Source organism: Cupressus sempervirens, chromosome 9 (assembly GCF_028749045.1).
Source record: "Cupressus sempervirens isolate cs-2001-9-10 chromosome 9, ASM2874904v1, whole genome shotgun sequence".
In the NCBI taxonomy this organism is placed as follows: domain Eukaryota; kingdom Viridiplantae; phylum Streptophyta; class Pinopsida; order Cupressales; family Cupressaceae; genus Cupressus; species Cupressus sempervirens.
This window is the reverse complement of record NC_143126.1, coordinates 91,311,783-91,339,476: the sequence shown is the minus strand read 5'-3', so window position 1 is coordinate 91,339,476 and position 27,694 is coordinate 91,311,783. Positions and strand designations below refer to the sequence as shown.

Below are 27,694 nucleotides of genomic sequence, written 5' to 3'. Positions count from 1 at the left end.
TATATCAGAGGAATGGGACCACAGTGCTCAATACGTGTTGAAACCAAATATGTCAGACAAGATGGGACACTCCATGTAGATCAGTTAAAGGTGGAGGCAGAAAGCATACAAGCATTGGATGTCATTGTAAGTAGTTTAGTTGATATTGATTTTGTTGGTATTATGGACTTAATACTGCACATAACGTGTAAATGCTCAAAGAGCTAGGGTTGACAGTTTAAAAGGAAAATATGATGACATGAGAATAGTAGAACATGAAAATGTTGTTGAGTATGGTTACAGGTTACAAGAAGTGGTTGTTGCAATCAGTAAGTGTTGGTAGAACCATAGCAGATGAAGAAGTGATAAGTAAAATGTTGAGGACCTTGTTGTCTGCTTATGCCAATAGAGTTTCTGCAATTGATGAGTTGAGGACTTTTGATAAAATTTCCATTAATGGACTAATCAGAAAGCTTATTGTATTTGAGATGAACAATTATGATAATAATGTCTGCAAGGCTGAAACAACTTTCAAGGCCTCCTTATCATTGGCTACAGGAAGCAAAAGCAAAGAAGTAAAGGGGTTGACTCATTATCTGATGAAAAGAAAAAACTAGATGAATGTGAAGCTCTACTTGCAAGAACATTACCTCCAGGCACTGATAAGTATCCATTAATGGACTAATCAGAAAGCTTATTGTATTTGAGATGAACAATTATGATAATAATGTTTGCAAGGTTGAAACAACTTTCAAGGCCTCCTTATCATTGGCTCCGAGAAGCAAAGGCAAAGAAGTAAGTGGTTACAAAGAGCTTGACTCGTTATTTGATGAAAAGAAAAAACTAGATGAATATGAAGCTCTACTTGCAAGAACATTACCTCCAGGCACTGATAAGTATGAAGGTAAATTAACTCTGAAATGTTTCTCACATAATATAATTGGTCACATTGTTGCTAGATGTCCTAAGGTTGATCAGAAAGTTCACAAAGCAAGATTTAAAGATTAAAAAAGAAGCAATGCTATATTACAGTAGATGAAGGAGTGACTGATGAAAAATCAAAAGATAATGAGGAAGAGGAAATAGTGTTTGTTGTTGTCAAGTTGGAGACCATAGAGGAAATAGTGTTTGTTGTTCTCACATCTAGATCACATTGGTTATTGTCTGTGCATGTTCTCATCACATGACCAGTGATAGAAGCAAGTTCATCAAGCTTGAGAAGTTTGGTAAAAGGTAAAGGTTCTATCTCTCTGATTGGTAAGAGTAATACTGATGATGTTTACCTTGGTGAAGGGTTCGAAGCAATTGGTCAGCTTAATTACAAAAGTTATCATCTAGAATTCAAGAGAGGTATGTGCTGGGTTCTAGGAGCTCAGGAGATATGATTACTACCGGGAGACAGACCAAAGGTAACTTATTCCATTTGAGTACTATAGTTAACAGTTCTTTGGTTGCAAATGTTGAAAGTAGTTGACTATGGCATAGAAGGTGTTGCCATATGAACTTTGATAGCCTGATCAAGATAAGCAAGACTAATGTGTCTAGAAGATTGACTCCATCACTAAAACCAGACAATGTTATGTGCAAAGAATGTCAATTGGGTAAGCTGACTAGTACTACTTTCAGTAGCAAGTCTTATTCATCTCAGAATGTCTTGCACTTGGTGCATACTGATTTGTGTGGTCCTATGAGGACTAGTGTTACATCCCAATTTTTTGCTCATTTAAAATAGCCTTATAGCCATTCTATTTTATGTGAATGACAATTGGTTAGTTAAAACAATTGGATGTTATGATGTTGTGAAATGGAAATTATGTTTAACTGTTTTGATTCATGTGAAAATGACTTGTTAGTTGTTTGTTACAATTTAATTGAAAATGAATAATTATATTTCAAGAAATTATAAAAATAGTTGCTAGTGGTAATGGTGATTAGCCGTTGTGACAATTATGAATTACTTTTGAGTATAGTTATCCTAATTTAAAAATGAGGAATATGTTATTGTTGTGGGAATATTCTTTCTAGATGTAGGAGAAGACGAAAGGGGGGAAGCATTGCTAAACGGGATTTAATGAATGGGGCACCAAAAAGATCTATCAACAAGCCATCAGGTATGGACTCTAATAATCTTGGTTAAGGATTTAACAGCTAGACAACACAAAGTATACCTTGGACAACCATGAGCTACCGGTCGGTTACTAGTAGAAAAAAAACTTTGAACATATACAGAAACATAAAATTGGTTACCTTTTTATATTTAAGATCCTTGAAGCGTCACCAAAATGTATGTCTATATATATTGACACCATGTTATCTTAACATCTATACTTGCACCTACATATATATGAGCAAAGAGTATGTAGATAAAAGGAATTACATGATCCAATTCACACATATATACATACATACATACATATATATATATGCACTTACAAGTAGAGATGAAATAAATAGCACGATGCCATTATGATAGATATGAAAATCATGAGAAAATATGATCCTTATTTCATTAATATTGGCTCCATATTGATGAGCAACTACCACTTTCATATCAGCTTATATTCCTTTTAATTTTAAAAAGCTCGAGTTACTTGTGACCAATGGCTGGCCTTGCACTCCCACTATCTTTTTTGTAACTGAGGAAGCATGCGGGTGATCCATTTAAATCATTCTCCGCTGTCGGAGATATGTTCCTCTCCTCTTTTTGCATTTTGGCTCTATGTTTTTATCTAGCAAAGAATTCATTTCCACAACTAGAAGTTCACTGCAACTTCCATCGGAAGTATTCCATTATTCTCTGCCCCATATCGTGACATCCCAAGCTGCAAGTTAAGCAACACTATTCTGCTACCAGTTCAGAATTCATTCTTCGTGTTGGAGCTTGTGATCCCGAGTCGCAATAGACAGAGCGTAAATACCATTCTCAGGTCGTGCAACCATTTGCTCATATTTCATTATCATATGTTCTTTGTTTCTAGTTGTTTCAATATGGTTATCTTTGATGTAATTGAATGCCTGCAGTATCAATGATGAAGCAATACTAGTCGTGACCAAAGGCCCTAGTGTGATTGGTTTAGAAAGTATAGAAACTACTTCATCTCTCTCATTACCTTGCTTATCGGCTGCTGACGATCATACAGACCTGCACTGTCATAAAACAGATTGTCACCACTGTGAATGTTTAGCGAGCACATTTCTAAATGACGTACATTATATAAGAAGCTAGCATTAGTATATAACATGAGGCATCGATCTGATTTATACAGTGGTATTGCCCATATGCCATTGAGATAAGATCAGATTGGATGAAGTAATCTGATTCTTTAATTTAAAATTGCATTATACATGACTCTGAATCTCCCAGGATACACCCAAGACCAGATTAGTCGAGCATTAATGGGTGGAGAGTAGTATCCATGCAAGAAAGGTTGAATGTCAGTAAACAAGAGTAAACGAATAGTATTGCATATACCGAGTCAGCTCATGGTTGTCCAAATTATATTTTGGTTGTCAAGTCGGGCAGTTAGCGATCGGGCTTACACTAAATCCTAGGCCAAGGTAGGCTAGTGGCATGCTTGCCACAATTGATCACTAGAGGTCAGAGTGCTAGCTGATAGAGGGGAGGTTGATCGAGGATATCTAGTGCCTTGTTTGTTGCTTCGCTAACACTCTAACACCAGGATGCTCGGGTGGCAAGATGGTGTCCCAAGCCTAACCCTGGGGTAGGGAGGGCCTTTCTCATATGAGATTGTGTGGGGATAAGTTAAGGTTCACAATTGGGAGGTTAAGCCCATGCCAATGCTTCTCCTCTTCACCAGATGTCGAGGCTTGCAGAGCACAATGACAGTTATTTAATACATGTATGACTCTTCATCTTTTGCACGTTCTTTATCTTACTTTAATGTTGTCTTGAGATATATATATGTATTTCTTCATGATGTTCCTATCAAATGTATTCGTAGAAGTTAGATATGGAAGTTATAATAGTCTCCTTTCATGTGAACTAGAAAAGGGTTGTTACTTTACTTATGTTTACTTATTCTTGTACAATGAATTCAGTTGATAGTTTTCTTTCTAAATGAAGTAACGAATATAACTACCTTTATGTCATTCTGTTATGAAATCCAGTTTTACCTTAGAATATACTTTCTTGAGAGATAAGTCAGCTGCACTCCATAAGTTCAAAGTATTTAAAACTCTAGAAGAGAAAGAAATCAGCAAGAACCTAAAGTGTTTAAGATCTTGCAGAGTTGAAGAGCATACTTTTTGGGAGTTTGTCAGTTAATGTGATAGGAATGGAATCGGAGGCAAATGTATACTCCAAGGACTATATAGCAGAATGGAATTATTGAAAGGAGGTGAAACATTGGCTAGAACCATGTTGATCCAAGGCGATGTTGCTAAGAGTTTTGGACAGAAGCAATCAGTATTATAGTCTACACTATGAATTGAGTACAAGTGGCGAAAGGTACTGATATGACTCCTTATGAATTGTGGTATGGTTATACCCCTAATGTGAAGCATTTCTAAGTTTTTGGAAGTAAATTATTCTATCAAAAGTGATGATTTCACAAGAAAATTTGATCCTAAAAGCTATGAAGGAATTTTCTTAGGATATTTTTCAAGAGTACAAACTAAAAGAAAGATTAAGGAAAACACTTATTTGATTTCGGAGTTTGAACCTAGGATAGTCAGTGAGCATTGAAAAGTGATGATTGGATCAAGGCTATGGAAGAGGAACTTGATCAAATTGAGAAGAATGACATTGGAACGTTAGTTCTGAGATTTGTAGACAAAAATGTGTTAGGTACAAAGTAGGTATTCAAGAACATGCTAAATGAATATGGAATAGCGATCAGAAACAAGGCAAGATTAGTTTGCAAAGGATATGCACAAGAAGAAGGATTGGATTATGGCGAAACTTTTGCATCGGTAGCTAGACTTGAAGGTCTAAGGATGCCACTAGCCTATAAGAAGTTTACAGTCTTTCTAATGGATGTCAAATCTGCTTTCTTGAATCACATATTAGAAGAAGAAATCTACATTGAACAGGATAAAGTATTTGCATTATCCGAAAATCGGTATATGGTTTGCAAGTTGCAGAAAGCATTGTATGGGTTAGAAAAACACCAAGTGTATGGTATGAAAGGCTACTATCATACTTAGTTAAGAATGGCTTCAAAAGACCAATGAAAAAGTATTGTTTACTTTAAGATGGGGAGACAAATTGTTAACTATTGAAGTATTTGTTGATGACACTATCTTTGGTGGTAATGATGATATTAGCCTGGATTTTGAAAATTAAAAACCCAAGGGCATGGTATGAAAGGTTACATTCATACTTAGTTAAGAATGGCTTCAAGAGAACCAGTGAAGACATAAATGTTTACTTAAAATGGGAGGAGACAAATTGTTGACTATTGAAGTATTTGTCACGGTTACGGGAGACCCATCTCCCACCTAAAAGTTGTGTCTCGAAGACCGAGACGCATCTCCGGAGACGTCAAAAAAGGTTGGAGACTTCATGATGAAGCATGAAGTCTCCTAGTCTCCTAATCCAAAAAGTGAAGTCTCGCCGAAAGTCTCATGATAAAATATAAATGTAAAATATAATATTAAATAATTTTATATATTTTAGCCCTCATTTTAATGTTTTTAATGCAAAAATTACGACTAATGAGATACAATATTGTGATTACGTGAGTTTTGAAATATTTGACTCTATATTAATGTGACATTACTATTATTATTTACTTAAGTCTTTTAGTTTTACTGTATTACTATTTTCAAATTTTGTATTTAGTATTAGAATCTTTAAACAATTAAAAAAAATTGTCGTCTCCCAATACCCCCATCTCCTATTTTTGAAAAATTGTCGTACTAGTACCAATACCAAAGACCTCCAAATCTCCCAGTCTCCTGGTGACCTTGGTATTTGTTGATGGCATTATCTTTGGTGGTAATGATGATATTAGCCTGGATTTTGAAAAAAAAACCAAGGGCATGCGATGATGCAACTCGATGATGGTATTTTCATTTGGCAATCAAAAATATGTGATTGTTGAAGACTTCGGGAAAGGAAGAATTCAAACTAGTTGGAACCCTCGTGGCTATCGGATACAAGTTCTCTAAAGATGAGGATTCAAGTTCAGCGAATGATACTCTTTACATGTCTGATTAAAAAGCTGCATTATATTTGTTTATAATAGACCGGATATTATTCGTGCAGGTGGGATTGTTGCAAGATCTCAGTTTAATCCCAAGGAAACACATATGGTTGCAGCGAAAAGAATATTTAGATATCAAAAAGGAGCAAGTGATTATGGACTTCAATATCCTCTTGATGATAATTTTACTCTAAGTGTGTTTACTGATGCAAATTGGGCACCTAAGATTGATGATAGAAAGAGCACAACTGGTGGTGCATTCTTTTTAGGTGGAAGACTTGTGTCTTGGATCAATAAGAAGTAGAATTACATTTCATAATCCACAGTAGAGGCAGAATATGTAGTAGCTTCGAATAATTGCTCCCAAGCTATATGGGTAAAGCAAGTCTTGAAAGGGATTAATGAGAAGACCACAAAACTAGTAAGTATCTTTTGTGATAAATACCATGCCATAAACATATCTACGAATCTAGTGAGCACCCCAAAACTAAGCACATTGCTATCAAGTATTGCTTTCTAAGGGAAAAGGTGCAGGAGAAAAAGGTGGATGGATTATGTGGCCTAAAAGTAAGTTGCAAATATCGTCACAAAGCCATTACCTAACGATGCTTTTGAGTATTTAAGAGGTAAGCTAGGGGTCATTCCCCTACCAAAGCGGAACTAAGATGTTATTGTTGCATCAATTTAGTAGTTTCATTGCATATTTTACAGTGGATTAATGTAAACAGGGCTATTTCTTAGGGGGAGTAGTATGAAGTGATGTAATTAAATTCAAAAAGTTGTAGGAGAGTAATAGATAAGTGACTCATGTTTGAGTGGTCCATTTGGCATTGTTGTCAATGGGTATCCAAAATAAAGGGGAGAAATAGAAGCAATCAAAAGGAGAAGAATTGAAGATAATTCAGCTCAAAGGGAAAACCTAATGATAGTTGATAGTTGATGTTGCCAGGCTAGTATTTTGATGTTGCCATCACTAGATGATGAATAGTTGATGTTGCCATCAATGTCAAAGGGGGAGATCGTTGGCGTAACTGATGTAGATTGTGTTGAAGAGATGTTATAGTGTATGTTTGATGTTCAATTGATCAGCGATTGTGTTGTCATTGATGTCCACTTGAAGGTTTTATTAACTATTTACCGGGAGCATAGATGGTGAATGATTTGATTGGTCTATCAAATATGTGATGTTTCAAATGTTGTAATTCGGACTTCATGATCTATTGTTAGTTATGTGATCAATCTTTCAATCACGAATGATTATCTACCATCGCGCAAGCTAAAAACAAGTTGGCCAAAAATTATGATGGATTTTAAGTGTGACAGAGCAACCGGGTTGAGCAGTTACTAACAGACAATGAAAGATTTGATTGGTCTATCAAATCTGTGCTGATTCAGATGTTGCTATTCAGCATATATGCTCTATATCATTTATGTGATCAGTGTTCCAATCAGGAATGGTTTTGTTTACAGGAAGACATGTTTTGGATCGATTGAAGTATGTTCAAGAGAAAGTGTTAGAACACTTGGAATAGTTTATGTTTGATCCTCAACCGGTAATGTTTGGGCTGATTCTAGTGGATCTTTTGTGATGTGAAGTTGCATGATGATGTGGTATCAATGGGTTTCAACGAATTGGTCATTACCTAGTAGTTGTGATTGAATTTCTTGAAGTTATGAAAGCTTTGGAGGCTCTAAGGGGAATCAATCCTTGGCTAACCAACATTTTGCGGGAAACAAATATAGAGCACTTCCTGCCATTCTTGAAATGGGGATATGATAGCTAATCGGATCAACAGATCAAAGAGTTATGGCTTTTGGAAGTTGCAATACAAAGGATAGAAAAAAGAAATTCCTACAAACACTCGTTTGAGTTCCAAAAATTGTTTGGGGCTTATTCCAACGTAAGAAAAGATAAATAATAATATTTTAGGGATTGTCAGCCTCAAAGTTTGGGTTAAGCATTTTTAGAACCCTCTACGACAGTTAAAATTCCTCTATATAAAGGTGGTCATAAAGTTATCTAGGGCAATTCTAATGGTGGATAGAGTGGCTTTGACTTGCAAATTATTGTAAAGAAAATGCCCATGTAGTTGTAGCATGTCATATTTCTGAATATTGTAATATCATTTCATTGAAGATGACAGAAAGAAAGTTTCATCTTCTTGCAATTTGTTGTTTATTTCTCTTCTTTGTTGTGTGTTTTTGTGTTAATAAGGGGGGTATCATTCATCAAGTAGTATCAGAGCAAAAATTACTGTGTGTAGAGATCCCCGAACATGGGGCAATCTGCACCTAGACTGTGATTGTGGGTTTTGAGATATAGGTGCAAAAAATGCCTTGATGAAGGAACCGTGGGGGGAAATTTGCAAGTGTAACAGAAAAGGGTTTCAAATCAAGTAGAAGCATTGCAAGAGGAGTTGCAAAGAGGAAACAATATTAGGGCAAGAAACGAAAGAAAGGATGAATACATATAAGGACAAGTTGAAGAGAGCAACCAAAAGTGGCTAGAGACACCCTAAGGAATATAGGTTTTTGAGAGTTCTTTCTAGAATTGGAAAAGGACCTAACATTGAAAGTTTCCACATTTTTTGGTAATCAAAATCTAGAAGAACTTATCAATAGGGTCTATGACATGGAAGAGTATTTTCAGTATAGAAGTAGAAGATTTGGGGAGGATTAAATTCACAAAAGCCATACTGACAGTTCATGCTAAATTGGTGAAAAGAGATCCAAGTAGAGAGAAATAGAAAAGGGAAGGAGAAGATAACAAAATGGGATCAGATGATGCAGAAACTAAAGAGACAATTCGTTCTTGTTGACTATGAGATTGATTTGCTGAAGAAAATGCAAGGGTTGAAGAAGGTAGGGAAATCTGTCCAAGAGTATACAGGAGAGTTTTATTAGGTTCTTATCAAAATGGGTCACCATAAAGCCAACAAAGAGTGGTTGTCTGTTACATAAATGGGTTGAAGTTGTATTCAAGAAGAGTTGATAACAGTAAGAATGACTATCACTGAAGATGAATATCAATTTGCTTTGAAGGTAAAAGAAAAATTGAACAATAAGTTTGAAAGCAAGTAAAGTGGATGCGGTCATGGCAGAGGACCTAGTGGACGAGTTTATGGAGATCGAAATTGAAGATCAGAAAAAAATGATGACTTAAGTAACAGTTAGAATCAGAGGGGAAATAATTTATATCGTTCTTGTGATCAAAATAACAAAGATCAAAGAGAAAGAGGGAATGGGAAAGGATCTGGAAGAGGAGGTTTTTGTGGGACATTATTCCATTGTAAAGGGTACATAGAGCTTATCGGTGTGCTCAACATCAGAGGAGAAAAAATAGAAGACAAGGTGATAATGCTTGGGTGGCACGTATAGATGGAGATGCCAAGTCATCACATTTTAAGATGTTAAACATGGAGAGGTCCTTGTTACCAAACGAGACTTGTTGAATGATGAGAATGAACCTGAGCACAGGAAGAAATTGTTCCCAACAACATATAAGCGTAATGGTAAAGTATGTAATGTCATTGTCGATAGTAGTAGCACAAATAATCTTGCTTCAAAGGAAATGGTTGATAAATTGAAGTTAAAAAGAAGAATGCATCTAAATCCCTACCAAATTGCTTTGGTTCCAAAAGGATCATCAGGTTTTGGTCAAGATTGGGAACTATCAAGATGAGTTTTTGTGTGATATTATGCCTATGGATGTCTACCATCTATTCTTAGGGAGACAATGGCAATTTGATCGTCATACAATAAATGATGGGTACGCAAATACCTATTCTCTAACAAAGGATGGGGTCTGATACATGAAGCCATTGAAGGAAACAAAGGAAAGGTATGTAGTAATGCAAGAATCTCTTTACTTGATGGAAGGAAATTTCTAGAAGGCATAAAGCATGAGCAAATGTGTTTTGCTTTAACTCCAAAAGATGATAAAGAGAAAGATGTGTTTGCAGAAGTTGCAAATTTGTTGGATGAGTTTCAAAATATTGTATCCAATAATGTACCTCATAAATTGCCACCAGTGAGAAAGATTGGGCACCAAATGGACTTAATTCCAAGAGCCAAAATCCGAATAAGGCATCCCATAGAATAATTCCGATAGAAAGTGTGGAGTTGAACAAGCAAGTGCAAGAGTTATAGAAGGATTGATTCGAGAAAGTTTGAGTCTATGTTATAACAATAGTACTAGCACCAAAGAAAATAGTGAATGGAGGATGTGCGAAAATTCTTGAGCTATGATAAAGATTATAATCAAGTATGGATTTCCCTTGCCAGGGATGCATGACATTATGGATTGTTTGAGTGGAGTTGTGTACTTCATAAAGAAAGATCTGAAGAGTCAATATCAACTAATCCGAATTAGAGGTGATGATTATTACGAAGTAATTGGTAAAATACTTGCTTGTTATTAACAGAGACTGAGAGGTCATTATATACAACAGAATAAAACAATGTTTCATTAGGAAACGATCGTAAAGAATAGAAGCATTCTATTCTAGCTGAAAGAAAGCTAAAAAAGCTATAGCTCATTAAATATATACAATAGATTACCATTAACTAATAATAGTTGATTATCTATTATCGTAATACCCTCCCTTAATGGTTAATCTATCTATAACACCAAGTTGTCCTCTAAACTTGAAAAACTTATTAGGACCAAGAGGCTTGGTGAGAATGTCAGCAGTCTAATCTGTGGTAGGAACATACTGCAAATATATTGTCCCATCTTCAACCAGCTGTCGTATGCAGTAACAATGAACATCCACAACCTTGGTTCGTTCATGGAAGACTGGATTTCAAGCTAACTTGATAATGCCTTCATCATCAACAAACAGAGTAGTTGGTCCTGTTGGTGACATCTGCATATCCCCAAGCATCCAACAAAGCCAAACAACTTCACATCTTGCTTTAACAACCCCTCTATTGTCAACCTCTATAGAGGAGAGAGAAATTGGTTGCTACTTCTTACTAGTCCATGTGACTGCACTGGATCCCAAATTGAACACATATCCAAAAGTTGACTTTTTTATCATCAACAAAGCCAACCCAATCTGAATATGTGAACCCACTGAGTCAAAACTTCGAAAGTACAGAAGTCCATAATCTAAAGTGCCCTTCACATAATGAAGCACACGATTTGCGGCCAAACAATGATCAGCCTTAAAAGCTGTCATAAAGCGTGAGATATAGCTAACTATGAAGCTGATATCAAGCCTCGTAGCAGAGACGTAGATGAGGGTGCCTACTAGTTGCCTATATGTAGTATCATCAACAGAATGAGAATTAGACTTGGCGGATAACTTGAGACCTTCCTCCACAGGTGTAGATGCAAGCTTGCAATCCTGCATACGGAATTTGTCTAATAGAGCCCTAGCATATTTGGACTGAGAGATGAATATACCAGAAAACTGTTGCCAAACCTCAACACCTAGGCAATAATGCATGAGCCCAAGGTCAGTCATATCAAAAGACTAACATAAATTTTGTTTGATTCTCTAAATCAAAAATGTCAAACTACCAGTGATGATCAAATCATCCACATAAATAACCAAAAGGATGATATCATTGTCAGTAGTCTTGATATACAGATTTGAGTCTAAAGAACTCCTCTTGAAGCCTCGATCACTGAGGTACTTATCAATTTTTATGTGTCATGCCCGAGGGGTCTGCTTCAAGCAATAGAAAGCTTTTACCAATTTGAGAACCTGATGGTCTTTACTAGTAACCTTGAAACCAGGAGGCTATGTCATGTAGAGCTCTTTATGGAGATCACCATTCAGGAAAGCACTATTGACATCCATCTGATGGACCTTCCAGCCAAACTGAGTTGCTACGGCTAGGACTAATCTGACGGTGCTTATCTTTGTAGTAGGAGCAAAGGTTTCCTCATAATCAATGCCTTGATGCTAAGAAAAGCCCTTCGCAACTAAACGATGTTTGTACTATCCAAAGTACCATCAAATTTGTATTTAATCTTGTAAACCCTTTTGCAGCCAATGGGTCTTCCCTGATGGAAGATCATAAAGGACCCAAGTGTTACTCTTCAGCATGCTCTGGATTTCAGATGTCATGGCATGTTCCCACTCTGGAATTCCTTTAGCCTCAAAGTATGTTTGAGTTTCAAACACTATGTATGTTGGCCATCAAAGCAAAGTTGACAGACTCAGTAGGTTTGCTCTTTTTCAGAGCAATTTTCCCACCAATGAGCTCAGCATCAAGAAGATCAGCAAGTTTCTTAACCCACCACTTAGGCGGGAGAGGAGAACGACCAACATTAGTATTAGAAGATGCTTAGAGATCAGGTTCCTCATCAGAAGAAATTGGATCAAACTCAGGCGAAGCATCTACAAAGCGAGGTGATCCTGCAAGAGAAGTTGGAGGTGTCTGTACAGGGATCACTGGTATAACTTGAGCTACTGGAGCCCTCCCATCACGTGGACGTAATGGAAGCCTAACTCCCAAATCATGAGCCTTCATAGGCTGGTCTGTTGGATTAGGAACAGGACAAACATGCATGAATGGTCCTCATTGCTCATCAAAGTAGTATCACAACTGTAGATGAGATGAGATGTCTCAACATCGATTAGGCGATAGGCTTTGTGAAGACTACTTTATCCAACATACATGAGTTTCTAACTCTTGGCATCCAACTTGGTGCATGACACATCAGGGATCCAAACAAAAGCAAGGGAGCCAGAAACCTTCAAGCAACTGATTTTGGGCTTGCGACCTGACCAAGCCTCTTTCGGAGTTTTACCTTTCACTGCCACTGTGGGTGACCGGTTCAACAAATAAGCTTTAGTCTTAACTACTTATGCCCGGAACTTCTTCAAAACATGTTTGTATTCGAGGATGGATCAAGCCATCTCGGTGACTGTTTTGTTTCATCGTTCAACAACATTGTTTTGTTGTGGTGTGTGGGGTGTGGTTAACAGGCGTTTGATGACATGAGTATCCAAGAAGCTAGAGAAAACATTAGAACAAAATTCCCCCCCCCCCCCGTTTGTCTAATCTAAGAGTAATAATGGATTTCCCAGACACTTTTTCAACTAATGGTTTTAATTTCTGAAATATAGGAAATGCATCTGATTCCTTTTTAAGGATATACACCCACATTCTCTTACTGAAATCATCCACAAACAACAGAAAATACCTGGACCCAAGAACAAGAGTGGCCATAGGGCCACAAATATCGGCATGAACAAGCTGGAGTACCTGAGAAGCTTGCCATGAATCGCCACTAGTGAAAGGTGTGCGATGTTGCTTCCTAGCCTGGCATGCATCACAAACTCCAAGCTATTGAGTTTAAATCTCTGCCAATCCAAGAACAAGCTCATCCCGAGCAAGTTGTGAGAGATAATGCACATTTAAGTGCCCATATCGTTGATGCCAAAGTGTGCTAACATAAGACCGTCGAGCAGCCATAGCTACATCCCAAGAATAACCAGAATCAGTAAGTCAAAAACGACCATGATCCTCAAGACCCACTGCAACAATAGACTGAGTCGCCCAATCAATGATGGTGCACTAATGTGAACTGAAGGTGACATCCAAGTGTGGAGAATGTCGTAGTAACAGACTGACTGAAAGTAGATTTAGTTCCATCCCTAGAACATAGTACACATCGAGGAAAATGAGATTCCTCCCAACAGATTGAATCTGAATGTTGCCTTTTCCGACAACAGTGTACTCTTCTCTGCAACCAAAAATAGCAGAATCTGAATAAGGTTGGTAGTCAGTGAACCAGTCTTTGTGGTGAGTGAAGTGATGAGAGGCACCTAAATCAATGTACTAGGCAGACGACTTGACATGATCTGCAAGTTTTTTAGCCATGAAGGTGTAAAAGGCAGATTCTATTTGCTCAATGCGCTCTGTACTATTTTCTTTGGGTTGCAAACTTGATTGCTAGATTGTGCAACTAAGTGTTTCCAAAATTCATCCTTCATGTGCCCAAACTTGTGGCAATAGTTGCATTGGATGTTCTTCTTTCGGGAGCCATCAGATGCTGGAGCAGAAGACTTCTGCTGAGACGACTGTTGAAACTTGCCTTTATCCTTCTGAAAGGATTTAGCAGCAAAGGCTTGCTTTGTCGAGGAGGAGATGGAACTCCTACTGAACTATTGCTTCCACTAATCTTGCTTAAGCAAAAGTGTGTAGAGATCAATGAACTTCAAATCAACACCAAAAGACGTGATGTTGAGTGTCTTGATAAAATGCTCATAGGACTTTAGTAAACTCTGAAGAGTGATAACCACAATGTCCTCTTCCTCCATCTTGCGACCAATGGAAAGCAACTAATCATGGATATCCTGAATCCTATTCAGGTGTGCCTGAAGCAAGGTTCGCTCATCCATGACAATAGAAAACAGAGTGTTCTTCAAAAAGAAAGCTCTGCTTTTGTCAAAAGTCCCATGAAGACCTTTGAGATGTGTCAAGATCTCGGTAGGTGTATTGCCAGATAGAATCTACAAAAGTTGATCATCAGCCACAAATAATTTGAGAAGCATCATCAGCCACGAATAATTTGAAAAGCATCACCGCCTCTAGATTATTTAGATCCCATGTATCATAATCAAGACCAGGAGCAGTCAGATGCTTTGTAACACCCAAAACAAGTTGATCAATATTCCTGTATTCAAAAATTGTGATGATCTTCTGCTTCCAAGTGCCATAATTTCAACCATTGAATTTTGAGTTGTACTCGAGTAGAATGTTTGTCAAAGATGCCATGGCACATTTTTCAATTAAAATGTGAAAACCTATGAAGGCACATTCTTTGAAGCAAAAAACGGAGGACCCAGAAAATTTGGAGAGTAACCCAAAAGAGAGCTCGAAAAACCCAAAAGGAATATGTTGTCGATTTCTAGATCCATTGGCTCGAAAATCAGGCACAAAAATCAAGTCACCAAGAAAAATCTAACCACCCAATGGAGCTCCAAAAAACTTACCAAGAATTTGAAATCAAAATAAATTTTCGAGCTCAAAATTTAGGGTTTCGAGCAAAACCCTAGCCGACGGCCATGAATGGTCGAAGTTGCAAAAAAATGGTGTTTGCATGCCAAAAAATGGTGACCTGTGGTTACAAAATGGAGTTTCGGAGATGTGAGCTGATTTGCAAACCAAAGAGTGCTGCCAAGAAGCATATCTGCAAAAAAATTCGTCAAAGAAAAAATGGCCCTTGTTTAGAGGTGTTTGTAGACGCGAGCAGCACTAGAAATCGCATGAAAAAACGACTAGAGAAGTCATTTTTATTGTAGACTAAACGCCCACGAAAAAAATGCACAAGAAATTACTAATTTGTGATTTACAGAAAATACGCCATTTTTCCAGATAAATTCGCAGATCTTTGTCTCTGAAACCCCCCTGACTAGATATTAGGAAGCAGGTATATGAGGAATAATTTCAAAAATTATGATCCAAAAATTTTAATTAAGAAACTATTATTTTCGAAAAAAAATTCAACCACGCTCTGATACCATATTACGAAGTAATTGGTAAAACACTTGCTTGTTATTAACAAAGACCGAGAGGTCATTATATACACAAGAATGGAACGATGTTTCCTTAGGAAACAATCGTAAAGAATAGAAACATTCTATTCTAGCTGAAAGAAAGCTGAAAAGGCTACAGCTAACTAAATATATACAATAGATTACCATTAACTAATAATAAATGATTATCTATTATCGTAATAATGATTGGAAGACAACCTTCAAGGCAAAGGAGGGCTTGTACGAGTGGTTAGTCATGCCTTTGGGATAACCAATGCACCAAGCACATTCATGCGACTCATGAATGAGGTACTGAAAGAATAACCAGGCAAGTTTGTCATTGTTTATTTGGATGATATTTTGATCTTTAGTAAGACATTGGAAGAGCAGATAATGCACATTTGTAGAGAGGGTTTTTGAGAGGTTAAGGGAAAAGAATTTGATTAATCTAAAGAAGTACAATTTTGTCAACGAGTTAGTGTATTTGGGATTTGTAGTTTCAGCAAACGGTCTTAAAATGGACTCAGAGAAAGTGAATGCTATCCTTAAATGGCTTACTCCAAGGAGTACTACTCAGGTAAGATCTTTTCATTGTTTGGCAAACTTTTACAGAAAGCTTATCAAAAAATTCAATAGTATTTGTGAACCCTTGATTGAAACAATGAGAGGGGATAAGAAAGAGTTTAACTAGACTATAGGAGCAATAAATAACTTTGATTTATTGAAAAGAAAAATTAGAGGACAGCTTATTTGGCACTTCCACATTTAATAAGGTATTAAAAGTAGACTGTAATGCTAGTGGCAATGCCACTTCAGATGTTTTGAGTCAGGAAGGTAAACCATTGCTTATTTTAGTGAGAAGTTGAATGATACCAAAAGAAAGTATTTTGTTTATGATCAAGAGTTATATGCTATAGTCCAAGCATTTATGGAAGTAAAGACATTATCTTTTGCCTAAAGAGTTTGTTTTATCTAATGAACATCAAGTGTTACAATATTTGAATGGTCAAAGAAAGTTGAATCAAAGGATTTGAGATGGGTTGAGATTTTGTAGAGTTACACTTTTGTTTTGAAGCAGAGTGGAAAGTCTAACAGGGTTGCAGATGCCCTCAACAGAAGACAAAATTTGTTGACAGAAATGGAGATTGAAGTTGTTGGATTCATGAAGCTGAAGAGTTTGTACCCTAAGGATCCTAATATTGGCGAGGCTTGGGGAGCTTGTACAAAAACCTGTTACTTTGGGCATAACAAGATGGATGGACTTTTTAATCCAAGATGGTATGTTATTCAAAAGCAGTCAATTACGCATTCCAAAGAGTTCCATGAGTGAGAATCTAATCAAGGAAAAGCACAGTAGAGAATTAGTTAGATATTTTGGTCAAGATAAAACCATTGCACTGGTTAGTAAGAAATAATATTGCCCATACTTGTAACAAGATGTTAAAGTTTGTAGAAAGTTGCAAAATATGTCAGATGGCAAAAGGAGCCAAGCAAAATATAAGGTTATACCAACCATTACCTAAACCAGAGAAACCATGGGAGGATATTAGTATGGACTTTGTTCTTGGTTTCCCAAGGACTCAGAGGGGGCATGATTCCATTTTTATGGTGGTAGATAAGTTTTCAAAGCTAACACTTTTCATTCCTTGCAAGAAGACTAGTGTTGTTCATGTGGCAAAGTTGTTTTTTAGGAAAGGGGTTGAGACTAAATGGTTTACCCAAGAGCGTAGTTTTAGATCAAGGCATCAAGTTTGTTGCGTACTTTTGGAAAACACTATGAAAAAGGTGAGAAATTTGAAGTTCAACTTAGCCCATCATTCACAGGCTAATGGACAGATAGAAGTGGTCAATAGAAGTTTGGGGAACTCATTGAGATGCTTTGTTGGAGATAAATTGAAGGGATGGGATTTGATTTTACCACAAACAGAATTTCCATATAATAATTTTGTCAATAGGAGCACTAGTAAATCACCATTCCAAATAGGATATGAAGTAATCCCAGAAATGCTTAAGAACTAAGGAAGTTGGACAAAGGAGCGACAAGTAGGCCAAAACTAGAGACTTTGGGCAACACTTGAAGAATTTGCATGAGATGAGGAAGCATAAGGAATAAAATGAATACACAATACAAGGCTAAGGCGAATGAGAGGAGGCATAAGAAATTTCAGATTGGAGATGAGGTCATGGTTTATTTGTGGAAGGAAAGTTTTCCAATGGGAACATAAAATAAATTGAAGATGAAGTTTGGATCATGCAAAATATTGAAGAAGCATGACTTAAGAAATACTAATGAAGCAGAGTTGCCCTATGAACTCAATATTTCACCAGTGCTTAATATTTCAACTCTGATAAGAGTATCATAAAGTGTTGAAGATGAGATAACAAAAGCACAACTGAATATTCCAATAACTACTTCAACTATAGAGGAGATTGAAGACATCTTGGATTGTCGTGTTGGCAGAAGCACAAGAAACAAGACATATGAAGAATATTCGGTAAAATTGAAAGGAGGGCTTGTTGAAGATTCATTGTGGTTGTCAAGAGAGGATGTTAATTGTCTTGGTTTTGCTCTAAACACCTAAGAAGTGACAAGGTCACTTCTCAAATTACCTTGAGTGTCTGATGCAAGAGCATCCTAGGTGTATGGACAATCTTGCATCACCAAAAAAAAAAAAAAAAATTATCTAGTTTTTCAACAAGGGTTATCATTGCGCAAAGTTCTAAAAATTTACTATTTTTAAGTTGTTTGTTTGAGCTCAAAATGTTCTAATTTCTTCCCTGGAGGTTTACTTTGGTCATATCAGCCTACCAGTAAAGTTTTACTGCAAGATCAAGTCTGATTTTGTAGCTATTAAAAAATTTTGATTTTGTAGGTTTTAGAGGCTCCAAAGGCAATTCATTGTTGTAAAGCACTTCCTACCATTTCTGAAATGACATATAATAGCCAATCGGAAAAATGAGCCAAGAGTTATGGCCTTTGGAAGTTGCACTAATTGGGATTGAAAATAAATTTCTTTCAAACACTCATTTGATCCAAAAATTGTTTGGGGCCTATTCCAATATAACAAAAGATAAATAATTATATTTTAGGGATTGTCAGCCTCAAAATTTAGGGTTAGAATTTCTAGAACCTTCTAGGGCAGTTAAGTTTTCCTTACATAAAAAAGGTTGCAAGGTTATCTATCGCAGTTCTAATGGTGGATATGGTGGCTCTGGCATGCAGATTATTGTAATGAAAATGCCCATGTGGTTGTTGCATGTCATATTTTTGAATATTGTAATATCATTTCATTAAAGATAATAGAAAGCATGTTTCATGATCTTGTAATTGTTTGATTCTTGCAATTTGTTGTTTATTTCTCTATCATGTTGTGTATGTTTGTCTTAATAAGGGGAGTACCCTTCATCATGTCCTTATCCCAATAATGCCTTGGAACATACAAAACAACACATGGGAGCTTGTTCTATTTTCTAAGGGAAGAAAACCAACTCAATGTGAGTGATTATAACAAACCAAATTTGTTGTGAATTGATCAATTGACAGGTACAAAGCATGTGGTCAAGGGCTTCTCATGAATTCCTACTATTGACTACACTAAGACATTTGCCCCAATAGCCAAGATGAACTCCATCAGCCTAACTCTTGTCATTGTTTTAAATCATGGTTGGGTTGTACATCAAATGGATGTAACATAGGAGGAGATTTTAACAAAAGCAATCAGAAGGATTCATTTATTTAAAAAAATTAGATTGTATGTTGCAAAATTCCGTCTAAAGCCTCAAGCAAGGCCCATTAGCTTGGTACAGCTAGATGAACTCCTTGCTTCTCTTTATCAAATTCTCTCGATCCAATTCTAATCCAGATGTCTACAATTTGAGACTAGAGCATGCTCTTGTCTTTTTGGTTCTTTATGTTGAATATTTGATTGTCACCTAAAGCACCTCATCCATTATTAACAAAGTCAAAACCGCTTGCACAAGATATTTATCACCAATGACATAGGTTTGCTACACCACTTTCTTGAGATTAAGATCACTCAATCCTCTTGTGAAATCACTCTCACACAACCTAAGTAACCCTTGATCTCCTTACTCAATTTTATATGGATTATTGCAAGCCTCCAGCAACTCCCATTCTATTAGAAGTTGAACTAGAGCCCCAAGTGTTCCATTTCCTTGGTTGTTGCTACCTTGTATTGAAAACTTGTTGGCAGCCTCATTAGCTGCATTAGAAGCAACCAAACACATCTTCAATACATACATGTTACTCAAAGATACGATATCCATTATGCAGCCAGCATATGTTTTGATTGGTTACACAAACTCTAATTGGGCTGGCAATCTTGATGATTGTCAGTCTCATTTGCTTTTGACAAAAGAAGCAATGTAATATCACTCTCCAATCAACAAACAATGAGTATCAGGAGGCTTTTAATATAGTCACTAAAGGCTGACAACCAAAGCGCCTTCCAAATCTCAAAAATTTCAATCCATCAATACCACACACACACATCAAGATCCATATGCACTTTCTCAGGGAGCTAATATAAGAGCAAGTAATTGAATTGCATTATTGTCCTACAAAGAAATATGCGGCAAATATTTTGTTTAAACACTTCACTGAGAGCATGTATCTCCATCTACAAGATCTTTTGGGGGTGTGGAACATCAGTCCTTTGAAGGAAGCTATTTAACCCTTCTAGTTCATCCTCATGAGGAGTTTTTTTCCTACTAAGCTTTCTCCTGTTCTTTCCAACTGAGAATTTTGTTATACATTGGTACCTCATTAAACCTTGTAATGAGGACACATCTTTTATTTTCACCCCAAGGTGCACTTGAGGCAGGGTGTTAGTGTGAATAGATATATTTCTTAACTAGTTCTCCAATTAGATTCTTTGCAAACTTAGTTTACTTAAGAAATTTTAACTTCATCCCATATTAATTTTGTTTTTTATCTCTTGGGTGACATGACCTAGATATGCTGATTTGTTGCTATCATTGTAATTACTCATGCTTGGGATTAGCCTTCATGTAATTTATTAGGTGAGATTTGGCTATTAAACTACACAAGAATGCAAATGAGTGAAACGAAAACATTCACAGAGAATCAAATATTATAGAAGAAAATGTATTCTATTCAACACAAACTGAAATTAGGCTCTAAGTGAACTAAGCGAAGAAATAATTAGGTGATATACCCCATTCACACTAACATTAATTGCATACAAAATAACAAATCTAGAAATACAACAGCAATAAATAATTTGTGTTTTAATATTTTATTGAAATACACAAATACAACTTGAAATCTACTAACAATTCTAATACAATTCATAAATCTGAAATACAAGTCTGATAAATATGCAAATATAAACACCTCTAATGTTGTAATCAATCTAAAACTTGATATGCTCCTTATATCAGTGTTCTAGTCTCAAATGTCTGTGTGTGGAAAATGAGAAGAACCATATGAGAAGGGAAATGAGAGCAGCTGGAAAGGCTCAAAATACATGGTGCATAAGGTATGAAATGTCGTGAAGAACATAAAATAGTACAAAGCTAGGTGCCCTGTAAAAGAGAAGAGAAATACAAAAATCAGATGTCTGTAATCGGAGGAGTGCCAAAGATCTGCACCCAAATTATGGCTGCTAGAAAAGAAAATAAAATTTAGGATTGCAAAGCCTCCTCCAAGATGGCCACATCCTGAGTCCTCTAAAAGGTGTTCTTGGGGCTCAGTAACCAATGGTGACATTCTTACTGCCCACTGAAAGCTGCAATGATGCAGTGTGGCTTTCTCTGTGTACAATCCATGACGATGTCGGATAACAAGATCTTATCTTTCTTGCCAAGTACAATGAACAGACCTTCCTTCTGGTTGAAAGCTAATATCGGATCTTGGCATTTATGTGTGAAACCCAAAGATCAGGGGAAGATTGTGATTTTTGGGGTGTACCCTGGCTTGTCCATGCCAGCTGCAGCATGTGGCATCATAATTAGGTACGAACGTGCTTCCTAAATACATCTGGCTTCCAATTCAGTGCAACTATCACCCTCTGGAGAATGTCTTCATTCCAAGCATATTAAAATTGCACCAGATTGATTGCCAATTATTCTTCTCTAGATGGCATTTGGCCGATTTTGAGGTTTTAATTCTCTATTTTAACAATTTTTTTGAAGTTGTTTAGATCCATGTATTTTTTACATAAAGCTGCCTAGTTCATCAGCTTGAAGTTACTCAGGAATTTTAAACCATATTTTTAATGGCCCCATTTTTGTATGCCTCATTAAAAAAGGCAACTTAACTTAAAAACACAAACCAAATATAAAACGGATATTTATTGCATAGGTGATTACCTGCACTAGTATTTGAGTCTAAAACATCCTAAAGAATCACTATTTAGAAATAGTGAATCCTTGAGATTTCTAATACAATTAATTGCTCAGAGAAAGAAGATATGATACTGAAAGCGAAGCACTGTCATTTTTTAGCCATCACATTAGACAAATGCCTCCAAAAGGGGGACTTTATTCCATACCCTTGAGAAAACATGGCATGTTCTGTTGATCTGCAATTGCATCATTTTTATAAATAAAAATATTAAATAATATAATTTTCTTTTAATGGCCTTGCCTTTCATTGTTGATAGAGCCAAAAAATTGTGGCTCTGGAAGTGCAGAGAGGATCATCTTAAAACTCAACATGTCACCTATTTACTTCCATCTCAGCAAAAGCCTTTCATATTCCCTTGCTGCAATGACACTCATCTAACTCAATTCCATTAACATCTGTGGTCATTCACGGAAAAAGTTTCGAGTCTTTCAACATACTTCAGTGGTAGTGCATCATTCCACCAAATCCACATTGACTCATGTCGTATATATATAAACTATCACCCATATAACTGTCCAACAATGTTGTTCACTACTAGCAGGATTCCTCATAGTTTCTATGGTACAATGGTAGGAAAATCTCAAATTCAATAGGGAAAGCATCTCAGATGATGATGACAAAATCCAGCTAACCTGGAAGTGGTTTAGCCTAAATTTCCTTACATCAACATCAAATCAATTTCCCGTTGGATAAAATTGGAAGGTGGATAAAAATTAAGTTAGACAACAAAATGTGACTAAACAATAGCCAGTAAAATTATATCAAATGACAATCAGTGCCAATTACAATCAAACATCATGAAAACAATTCAAAAGAATCGAAACATAATGTATTACACCAAAAAACAACCACAAATTGATCACACACATCGCTGATCTTCATTTACAACCTACCTTCATACGTCTTTCTCTCAATGCAAGCAATCCAGCTTCAGTGCATATAGCTTTTATATCTGCCCCAGAAAATTCATCCTTAGTCATAACAAATTCCTCTAGATTAAAATCACCTGATAAGGTCATTCTTGAGGTATGTATCTGCAAAACATAGAACTAGCAGGTAAGAATTAGGGGATTCTTTAAAAAGTTCAACATATAACAACAACTATCAGAACTGCTTCTACTGACAGTTAAAAACAAAGAAAGTCAATTGTAACGGAAAGTAACTCAAATTTCAAACATGACATAAACACATCGATTATAATTAAACACTAATAATATCAAAAGATAAATGCCAACAGCTACAGACATAAATGTGAAAGAAGATACTGCCATTAAATTAATTTATAAATATAAGTTGAACAATAGAATACAATTGCCAGCTGACTTATTATCTACTTTCTTTTATAAAATAAACCAAGTTATTATTTTCCAAGAAGATGGGAGAAAAAGAGAGGAATAAACGAAGAAAAATATTGTGTCAGACATTTCAATTTACCCTTTTCAACAAGCAATTAATTACTAATAAACTGTCCAACATTACTGAGTTCTCTAAAAGTATCTGAAACCCTAAATTTGCACAACAGTGAAGGTTTATTACATTGCATTTGTTCATTTAGAACAAAAAATATTGGTTCATAGTAAAACTTAAAAGTAGGAAAACTCAATAACAAGTCAATAAAAGGAACATTCAATCTTAAACATATCTCATGCGAACACATAGAAGTATCAACCTGGATATCTTGTAAACCAAAAGTCTAAAGGGTAAATAGTCGAATAATTTTATTAACTACAAGCCTACGACGAAACTATACAAGAAAGTACTACTTAAGCATGCCACCTCAAATGTTGGGCAACTAACTATTATTAATTTATTATCAAGATTGAAACCAAAAACTTCAAAAAAAGTAACATTACTGAATGTTATTCTTGTGGCATTTGCTTGTGCAGAGGTATTATAAGCACACAATTGGGGTGAATTTCAGTTTTTTTAGCATGAAATCCAATCATCACCTGGAATATACGCCTCTTTGTTTTTATGTCTGGTAAGGGAAATTCAATCTTTCGGTCTATTCGTCCAGGGCGCAACAAAGCAGGATCAAGACTGTCAATTCGGTTTGTTGCCAGAATAACCTTCACATCACCTCTTGAATCAAACCCATCTAGCTGATTTAGTAACTCCAACATAGTCCGCTGAATTTCACGTTCACCACCTGAATGTGCATCATATCTGCAAATTTCAAACCAACAGTAGTAAGATCCATTAGACTAAGAATCCTAGTCAGTCTATCATAACCAAAGGTACATTAAAACACAGGTTAAGTGGAGAGATACCTCTTTGTTCCAACCGCATCAATTTCATCAATGAAGACAATTGAAGGAGAAAGATCATCAGCAACTCGAAACAGTTCTCTGACCAACTTTGGACCATCACCTAGATACTTTTGTATAAGTTCACTTCCAACAACACGCAAAAAGGTTGCTGAAGTGGAGTTAGCCACAGCCTGCACCAATTTTCAACCTGTTAATACATTCCACTAAATATTCATATTTCAAAGACTCCCGTATTATTCCAAATTTAAATTCTTTTTGTCTGTTTGAGGTTCATCAGCAAATGTTCAAGCAATAGGATAAGGATAAATAAATAAATAAATAAACGTAACAATAAGAGAATATAGATTTAAGAGACTTCCAAACTACGTCCATCATAATAGGATAAAGAAAACATAATTTTACCTTGATAAAATTTCAAACATGTCCTGGAAGAATGAACCGAAAATGTTTAAATTTTTCTCCAAATATATAACTCTACAAGATAAGGAATTTCGGAATAAAAAGGAACAATTTCAAAATTATCAAACAAGTCAAGATAGTTTATATTTTTTCAAGGGTGTTGTGTAACATGCAAGCAGTTGGATCTTGGTTTCACTTCACTTAGTGTTCTCATTCTTTTCTACAAGCATTTACTGTTTATATTATCATTTTCCGCTTTTATTACGATAATAGATTATAGTCTATTATTAGTTAATGGTAATCTATTTGTAAACTACTGTAAATATTAGAATGTTTCTAACATTTAAGTTAGTTGTCAATAACTAATAGCTAGAGTAGAATGTTTCTATTCTTTACGATTGGTTTCATTCATTTGTATATAATGACCTCTTGATCTCTGTTAATAACAAGCAAGCATTTACCAAATACTTTGTAATATGGTATTAGAGCCTAGTTCTTAAATTTTTTCAAAAATCAATTTCTTCTTCAAAATTATCAAACCCATTTTCGAAATTATTTTTCTGTGATCCTTGCTTCGTCATATCAAAATCCCCTAATTTTCGAACAAGGGTTTTGTTTGAGGTTCTATGAGCTGAATATCGCGAGCTAGGAAACCACGAGTAGAAAAAACCGTGGTTTTGTCTTTGCAAATCACCTCTGAAAATCACAAACTACAAATCACGTGTTTTTCCTTCTGCCTCACGAACTCAACATGTCTAATTGGTGGCATTTTCAACCCTGCGTGCATTGTCCTCTCCTACAATTGAAACGCACCCTACACTACCATTTGTGGAGACAAAAAGGGCTTGTAACGTCTGATAAAATTGCCATTTTGCCAACAACGTCTAGTAAAATAGCAATTTCATGAAATGATTGGTGTCGTTTGTTGCCTAATCCAACATAAATGACTCTCAGTATCAGCATCATCCATTTTTGAGCATTTTTTTTACAGCGGATTGGCCATTATCTCTGCAAATCTGACCTCCATAGCCGCCGGCTAGTGTTTTCTTCGAGACCCTAGCTTCTTGATATCGAATTTTTTTTCTAAGTATCGATTCCAAGTTGTGTTTTTCAAGAGCTCAACTAGGTTGTCCATTTTTTTGGGTACCTCGATTTTCATGCCTCATTTTTCGATCCAGTGGATCCAGAAACCTACAACATTCTTCCTGGGTTTTTGAGCTCTTCTGAGTCACTCTCCAAATTTTTTGGGTCTTCCATTTGTTTGCCTCGAAAAATGTACCTTAACAATTTTTTGTCTTTTCATTGAAAAATGTGTCATGGCATCTCTAACAAACATTTTGCTTGAGCACAACTCACAATTCAATGGTCAAAATTATGGCACTTAGAAGCAACAGATCATAGCAATTTTTGAATATCGGAATACTAACCAAATTGTTTTGGGTGTTACGAAACGTCTGACTACTCTTGGTACTGATCAAGATCCATGGTATCTGAATAATCGAGAGGCGGTGATGCTTCTCAAATTATTCGTGGCTGATGATCAACTTTTGCAGATTCCATCTAGCAAGATAGCTGTCAAGATCTAGACACATCTCAAAGGTCTTCATGGGACTTCTGACAAAAGCAGAGCTTTCTTTTTTAAGAACACTCTGTTTTCTATTGTCATGGATAGCGAACCTCGCTCCAGGCACATCTGAATAGGATTCAAGATATCAGTGATCAGTTGCTTCCCATCGGTCGCAAGATGGAGGAAGAGGACATTGTGGTTATCACTCTTCGAAGTTTACTAAAGTCCTATGAGCATTTTATCAAGACTCTCAACATCACATCTTCTAGTGTTGATTTGAAGACTCTCAACAACGGCTATATTTTAAATTAGATCAAAAATTGGGATGTAACATTCCATTCCCTTTGTGTTTCATCGTCCTCAATGAACTTGAAATTGTAACAAGCATTATAAAGGAGCATTTAAAATTTGAATATAATTAAATTTATTATAATCTTAAATTTTTAATTATAAATTTTTGGCCTAATTTAAAATATAGCTATTGTGGTTCACATGAAGTCAGTTGACAGTTAAATTTGTTATAATACTGAAAAATAGTAAGATGGTTAGTCATTATAATTTCATGTGAAGATAACATACTAGTTGATTAATTATCACGAATTCATGGAATTGAATAGGCGGTTAGCCGTTATGATTATTTATGATTAAATAAGTTGTTATGATAATATGATTTAACTGTGGAGAATTTCCTTGTAGGAAGCACGTCGAAGGGGTGGAAGCATTGTCAGAAAAGAATTGGGCACATGAGCATCACCATCACTGGGCAAATGGGTATGAATTGTGAATCACCATGGTTGAGGACATAGCGACCTGAACATTAGGATATAATCGATGGAACCGCATGAGCTATTAAATTAACAATTTAAAACATAAAATAATTTAAATTAAAATATATTTCGTAGCTCAAAGGATATTAAATGATCTTTCACCATATTATTATAATATATATCTATGCACGTACACATAGATATAAAAATGAAGTGACACCATCATATTATTTTCTTATAATAAAATGATGCCACCTCACCAATATATTTACATGTAAGCATATAAATATAAATCATAATAATTTTCGAATTATAACCTTTCAACTCTTTTTCCACCTTTTATTCTTCTTTTGTTTAGAACCAATTTAACACTTGGCACATTTATTTGGGGTCCAAGAGCCAAGATAATTCTTTATGTTACAGCTTCTTGGAAGCCAAAGAGTCTTTAACCTTTAATATTTATATTATGGGTTGGGAGAGACGGGATATTCAAGAAGTCACATTCCCGACTTCCATATAATATTATCGCATTTTTCCTTGTTCATTCTGGTTTTCTTCCTTAACCGATGCTCTGCTAAATCAATTGAAATTTCTGCAAATTTCATTCGAAAACCTTTACCTTTCATGGCAGTGTCATTGTATTACAGTCTATTG

The 27,694-nt window shown here is 35.9% G+C and overlaps 1 protein-coding gene across 1 annotated transcript in view; it reads right to left on the bottom strand.

Moving 5' to 3' along the window:
- The window catches only part of LOC149537771 (26S proteasome regulatory subunit 4 homolog A), a 77,381-nt gene that overhangs the window by 13,347 nt on the left and 36,340 nt on the right, over positions 1–27,694 (bottom strand). Inside the window, exons 3-5 of the mRNA XM_089799161.1 lie at positions 24,308–24,477; positions 23,987–24,203; positions 22,931–23,071 (exon numbers count right to left, since the gene is read on the bottom strand). Of these exons, the coding sequence (XP_089655287.1) occupies positions 22,931–23,071; positions 23,987–24,203; positions 24,308–24,477 (528 nt within the window). The remainder of the gene's footprint in view (positions 1–22,930; positions 23,072–23,986; positions 24,204–24,307; positions 24,478–27,694) is intronic.